General features: G+C 38.1%; 1 protein-coding gene across 3 annotated transcripts in view; it reads left to right on the top strand.

The window, feature by feature from the left end:
• The first annotated feature begins 1566 nt into the window (after positions 1-1566).
• The window catches only part of LOC149845220 (ADP-ribosylation factor-like), a 46755-nt gene continuing 41250 nt past the window's right edge, over positions 1567-7071 (top strand). For all 3 annotated transcript variants that reach the window (XM_089995616.1, XM_089995617.1, XM_089995615.1), the window contains exons 1-2: positions 1567-1962; positions 3308-3398. In XM_089995616.1, coding sequence (XP_089851742.1) covers positions 1906-1962; positions 3308-3398 — 148 coding nt within the window. In that variant the 5' untranslated portion in view covers positions 1567-1905. The remainder of the gene's footprint in view (positions 1963-3307; positions 3399-7071) is intronic.

The following is a 7071-nucleotide window of genomic DNA, read 5'->3' as shown; positions in this document are numbered from 1 at the left end:
ACTTACCATGCGAATAAAAGAAATGATTTGTCGTATATGTGTGTTGACGATAGCGATTCACGTGACAACGATTTAATTATATCTACAATGCTGTAAAGCGATTTCAATAGAAATCGCTAAATGAGCAGCAATTTGAATACAACAATTGCCACCACAAGCGCACAACAATGTATTTATGCACGCACACGTTTTAAATTTCTTTCTACAAATATCTTACAAATCGATATACATATCGCATAATATATTATAATCGATACGGCAATTCAGCATAATAGCTTACAAATCGACACTAAAAAACACATAGTATCTTACAAATCGATATACATATCGCAAAATATATTACAAATTGATACAGAAATTCAACATAATAGCTTTCAAATTGACCTTACAAAACACATAATATCTTACAAATCAATATACATATCACAAAATATATTTCAAATCGATACGAAAATTCAGCATAATAGCTTACAGATCGATATTAACAAACAAAACAATATCTCACAAATCGGTTGTATGTTACTACAACCGCGATTTGTAATACATTGCATATACTGAGTAAATGGACGATACCGGAGCCCTTCCTCGCATATGTAAACAAGCATTATTCTCAACAGGTCCCAGCGTCTTACAAATATCTTTCATTTTCAAACTCTCGAAAGAACAATATCCACCTGCAATAACAAAGCAATGCCTTAATTGCACTCATGACGACATGCGTTCTTCAACAATAGCATGATGACATGGAAAGGTACTCACGACGCCTTAATGACACTTGTTGGAATGTTTGTGCGTCATTGCTTTCTTCCATACCGCCTAACGACAACGAAAAAGAAGAGAATACTGTAAAAAAGAGATGGCTGACAAATGCCCTTACGACACCCACCAATGATCGAACCAGTCGATCAATTTATAGTTATCTCCACGAGGTAGGAACGAACCCGAGAATGTTTTGTAACACAAGGCAGTAACGAGAAGGCGACAATGTGTTGTAAGACAAGCTAAAAACCAAGGCGGGAACCTGGACTTGAGACGATGACAAAGGTTGCTCCGGTGGCAGCAGACTACAGTAAAGGGTGTGTCGTCAAAGGGAACTCTTTTTACAGCAGATGGTGCAAAAGTTTATTGCTTAGGGCGAAAACAAAATGTTTGAACTTTGAAGAGTTAACATCATCCTCGACTTTCTGAATGAAGGATATTTTTGTACTTTTCTTGAACTATTGTTTCTCTTATTTGAATTGTGGACATTTTTGTCCTTTTCTCGAACCATCGTTTCATGACGAGAATAACGGAAAAGGGTACTTAAGTCTTTGCAACCGCATCGGACTTTGATGCTAAGTGATGCCGACACATACGGGGATATGAGCCGCTGGTGCTTATATACTTTGCTCTCATTCGGACCCGAATACGCAAACAGTGCGTCTCTGTGGGAGAACACGTAACACCCTCCCGAGGAACCAAGGAAAATAGAGAAAAGGGCATCGCCGGAAGAGAGAGAGAGAGAGCATCTATTTCCTGGGGAGTGAGAAACAGGAACCAAGGAAAAATAGAGAAAAGGGCAGCGTCGAGAGAGAGAGAGAGAGTCTATTTCCTGGGGAGTGAGAAACAGGAACCAAGGAAAATAGAGAAAAGGGCATCGGCGGGAGAGAGAGAGAGAGAGATTCTTGGGGAGAGGGAAAGCAAAGAGAGAGAAGGGGATTGGTGGTGGCAGGAGGGAAAGACTCTGAGGAGAGAGAAAAAGAAGAGAGAGACTGAGGAGAGAGAAAAGCGAGAGAGAAGTGCGTCGGTGGCCCTCTGTTTTGAATTGATCTAGCTTGGGGATTTCGCTGTTGGTCTAATCTGTGTCTTCTGCAACGCTATCGTGCATATGAAATTGCGGGTATTGGTTTACCCGACAAGCCAGACATGGGTCAGGCCTTCAGGAAGCTCTTCGATACCTTCTTCGGCAACAAAGAGATGAGGGTGCTTCTTTTCTCTCCTCTTTCCCCACTTGTTTTTTTTTGTGATGGGTTGGTTTATATTGTTGATTATATATGATTCTATGTTTCCCTTTGGTGATTTGAGTCGTGTATATTAACAAACTAAGCCTTAGTTTGGGTCTTATGGTTTTATCACCGTGTTGGTATGCTTTTTGTTGGTATAATAATCGAATGTTGAGCCAGAAAGAGAGGTTGCTAATAGCAGAGTGCGTTGGTTCTCTCCATTTGTTCTTGATAGAGAAAATGGAACTTTAGATGCAATTCATTTTCAGTTGGAAATTGTTTTTGGTTCGTAGCGATACGATCATCTGGAAACTTGTGTCTTAATTGTGCTTATGATACTCTACATGTGAGATTTATTCCTTGGTAGATATCTTTTGGCCGTCAAGTTGATTTTTCCAGAAGGATTATGGAAACATGGAATCAAGTGCATCTATCTGAGGATAGATTGATTAACAATTTCTAATAACATGTTTGACTCGTGTTTTTTTTCTGGGAGGCAACTCCTCCACACACACACACACACCTTTCTTGCCCCTCTATTTTCCTTTTTGGTTGTAACTGAAATTGCATTCCATGCAACTGTCAGGTTTTTTCTTTACATGAAAATAAAATGTGTATTCACTTAAAGATGATGAAATGCGGTTTTATGTTTTCCCCTGGAATGTGGATGCATGACTAATAGAAAAACCTGGTTCAGTTGCGAAAATCACACATGCCATATACATGTGAATCTCCTTGAAACCAGTCCAAAATAATTGTTGTACACCATTTTATGGAATGCATCCGTGAAAGGGTGCTAGTTTTCATTTAAGGGCATCATTAGGTGAAATTGTTTCTTTCAAATTGGGGCCAATGCAGTGACCCTGGCCCATGTTCTGTTGTATTATGTTGTTATTGTTTTTGGTTCTGTTCCTGCAATCTCTTGTGGATTATTTTTGTTGTTTTCCATGTACTATGGGACTAATTGTTCTGCATGTTCATCGAGAGCTGAAGATCAAACCCCTACTTACATGGCAATTTAGTTGGAATATTTTCAAAAGTTGTTTTCAGTTTCATGTTTTTCTGTGAAAAATATAATTGTAGGCATTCTTTAAAACAGACCAGTGACACATGCAAAACATGTAAATTCCACCTATATTTAAAAAAAAACACACACATTTTGATGATCCAACAAAAATCTCACAACCCCTAAAACAATGAACAGTTGTCTTCCTTGCAAATTAAGCATTGAAAAATGTATGCCCCATCCACTTTTTTTGTGAAATTCAAGACACCTTTGTGTATATAATTTCATTGAGTGATTTGGGTGTCATTTACTTGTTTAGGTTGTGATGCTTGGACTTGATGCAGCTGGGAAAACCACAATTTTGTACAAACTACATATTGGGGAGGTTCTATCTACTGTTCCGACCATAGGTAACTCAATCCTCACTAATGGTTACGCCTCTTGATTTCCTTTATCTGGTACATTATCCTTCTAGTTGCTTGTTCTGATACATTTTTTGATTTGATATAATTGTGTAACGAAAACTACATCTCAAAAAGAAGTTTTGTTTTCACCAAACAAATTGATGAACTTATGTGATATTCCTTGAATTTATATTTGTCACTGGTTCTAACTTGCAAATATTATGTGACCAAAAGGAACTTGTTTGATCACCTTTGAACATTTTATGCTCCTAATCCCACTTATTTACATTGAAAGCTATCAAGGGGATACCATAAAAACTATGAGAGAGCCAAATGTGAAGAAACTCTCTAAATAAACTTCATTAGCAAGAAAGGGGAGAGAAAATACAACATATTAGGGGTCAACCCCCTCCTTACACAAAAGGACAAAAGTAATTGTCCTCTAACCTTCCAACAAATTACATTGTTACCCCTAATAAATAGCAATATATACACTTAAGGTGGGGTAGCACAAGTAAATAGTAATACACAGAATACATGCATATTACATTGTTCAACACTCCCCTCAAACTTGAGATGATGCAAGAGGAATCATCTCAAGTTTGGAAAGAAACGATTGAAAGTGTAATGAGGCTAAACTCTTAATAAAAACATCTGCAATTTGCTCTTTTGTACCAACATGCTCTAGAGTTATGACTCCATCCTGGTAAGCTCTTCTGGTGAAGTGACAATCAATCTCAATATATTTTGTTCTTTCATAAAACTCAGGATTCTTAGCAATATGGATGGCACTCATATTGTCACAGTATAGAGGTGTCCTCTCAAAAACGATCACTCTAAGCTCTTTGAAGAGCTATCTGATCCATATGATTTCAGCAGTTGCCTGAGTCATCCTATATCCTGCCTTTGTAGTAGACAAAGCAACTCGTTGTTGCTTTTTCAGGAATTCAAAGAGCTCCTAATATACACGCAAAAACCAGTGGTAGAGAGATGATTTCTGGTCAATCCTCCAAAGTCTGAATCACAAAGGGCTCTAACATCTGTGGAGGATGAGGAAGAGAAAAACATCCTGAAATGTATAGTGTCTCTTACATATCGGATAATCTTAAGCATAACAGCCAAATGCACTGACGTAGGTGAACTTGTGAACTAACTGACAACATGCATTGCATAGGTAATGTTTGGTCTGGTGATGGTCAAATATATCAAATTGCAAACCAGTTGCCTATATACCAAAAGATCTTCAAGCTTCTCACCGTATGAACTTCTTAGCTTGATATTTCTTTCCACAGGAGTAGAAACCTTTTTGGAATCATCTACCTGCCTTGCTTTTGCTACAAGATCTGCTGCATATTTGTGTTGTGACAAAAAAAGCCTTCTTCTAGAGTAAGCAACCTCAAGACCCAAGAGATATTTCATCTCAAAGATACCAAGTAGCCTGCTTTTGGTATCAATTGTTTTTTGCAGATCATCATGCCCTACAGGAGCAATATACGTTTCCCTTAAGCAGAGGAAGCCACAAACAAAGCTGAATTGTAATGACATTGCTCAAACCCAAGCGACTTTACATCAATGCTAAACTTCTCAAACCAAGCACGAGGTGATTGCTTAAGCTCATATAGGGCTCGCCTTAACCTGCAAACCCTGCCTTGAGAATCTGAATAACTAGGTGGTAGTTCCATATACACCTCTTCCTCCAAGTCTCTATTTAAGAACGTGTTATTCACATCCAACTGTCAAAGACTCCATTGCCTTATTGCAGCTGCAACAAGTAATGTTCTTATGGTAATCATGTGAGCAACTAGAGTAAATGTCTCTGCAAAGTCAATACAGAGTTTCTAGCTGTATCCCTTGGTTACCAGTCCAGCCTTATATCTTTCAATGGGCATGTTTGCATTAGTCTTGATCTTATAGACCTACATGCACCCAACAACATTTTTTCCCAGTGGGAGTTCTACAAGATCCCAAGCATGCATCCTCTCCGGTGCACTCAACTCTTCAACCATAGCATGTTGTCATTGTTCTTTAGAGGAAGCCTCTACAAAAGAATTAGGCTTGACATAAGAGAAGATTAGAGCTAAATAGACATGATGTTGAGGAGAAAAGGAATCATAGGACACAAAATAAGTGAGAGAGAAATAGATACTCTAAAGCTTCTACGTACCTGAGGAGGTGAGGGAGATGAGGATGACTATACTCATGTGCTTTGGATCAGCCTAGAGAGAATCAAAATTGGCCTCTAAGTTTCATATCTCCTCTAACTCCATCTGAACCAGAAAAGGTATTTCCACTACATTTTTTTCAAATTTGTTACTCCTCTCAACAGATCCCTCGCCTTGAATCTCCGCACTCATTTGAGTTACTCTTTCTTCAAGGAATAAAACCAAGAAGGAAAAGTTGACAACTTTTTTTTCTTTATGCTCTCCTTTACCAAAGTAAGATGCGTCCTCGTGAAAAACAACATGCCTTGATACACAAACTCGTCGCTCAGTTGGGTCATAGCATTTATACCCCTTTTGTCTATGAGAGAACCTCAAGAAACAACACTTCACTGATCTTGGTGAGAGCTTGTTCCTATATCTGCCAAGCAATAGTACAAAGCAAGTACACCCAAGGACTTTTGTCATCTTATAATTTAGAGCAATTTCATACAATTTTTGGAGTGAAGTATACCTTTAAGTACCCTTGATGGCATCCGATTGATCTGATCTATTGCCATACATATTGCATCTGCCTAAAGATCTCTAGGCACACATCCACCAAAGAGCAAAGCTCTAGTAGTCTCTAAAATATGCATGTTTTTCCTTTCAGCTACACCATTTTGATCAAGTGTACATGGACAAGTTTTTTGATGTTCAATTCATTTTTCTTGTAAAAAAATTTCAAGCATACCACTAACATACTCTCCACCTGAATCAATACGAAGCACTTTAATTTTAACAAAAAACCGAGTCTCGACTCTCAATCGTTACACAAATTTCTTGAAAATAGCAAAAAGTTTGCATTGCACACTACTAACTCTGAACTACCCAAACTCCCCGAGGTAACCAAATGTTGCAACCTAGAGTAAAAAATATGCCCTAGTCTCTGGTGCCATAAAATTTACTCGTCCACCAAAGCTCCACAACTCCTTTGTTTGCTCATGTCTAGCCAATCCAAGTAATACAAATCTCCTCCTGTATGACCAATCACAATCTTCTTCCCGAATAGTTGATCTTGTACAACACAGTCAACAAGAGAAAATGTGACATTATAATTATACTTAGTGATTTGGCCGATAAAAATAAGATTCATGGCTAAAAAAGGTATGGTCTATGTCACACGGACTTGGCTAGGAGGTCGACGCACCTGTGTCGACACGCCCCAACACGGGTGCGGACACGGACACGGGGTGGACTCGGTCAACAAGTGTCGGACTTGGTCAATGCACTGGGGCCGAGTTCATCCACATTTTGGACTCAGTCAACTTTGACCGAGTATTTTTGTCCATTTTAGGGCAAAAGACGTATAAAAACTAAAAAAAATTGATCTTTTTATATATATTTTTAAAATATAAATATATCTATATAGCCAAATCTTATTATTGTTATATATATAGCCGTGTCCCCTAATGGACACAACTTTGACCGAGTCTTATTATTGTTATATATATATATATTTAAATATATATACATATATA

Source organism: Nuphar pumila, chromosome 2, assembly GCF_984573655.1.
Source record: "Nuphar pumila chromosome 2, dmNupPumi1.hap1.1, whole genome shotgun sequence".
NCBI classification, from domain to species: domain Eukaryota; kingdom Viridiplantae; phylum Streptophyta; class Magnoliopsida; order Nymphaeales; family Nymphaeaceae; genus Nuphar; species Nuphar pumila.
This window is presented reverse-complemented; position numbering and strand designations above follow the sequence as displayed.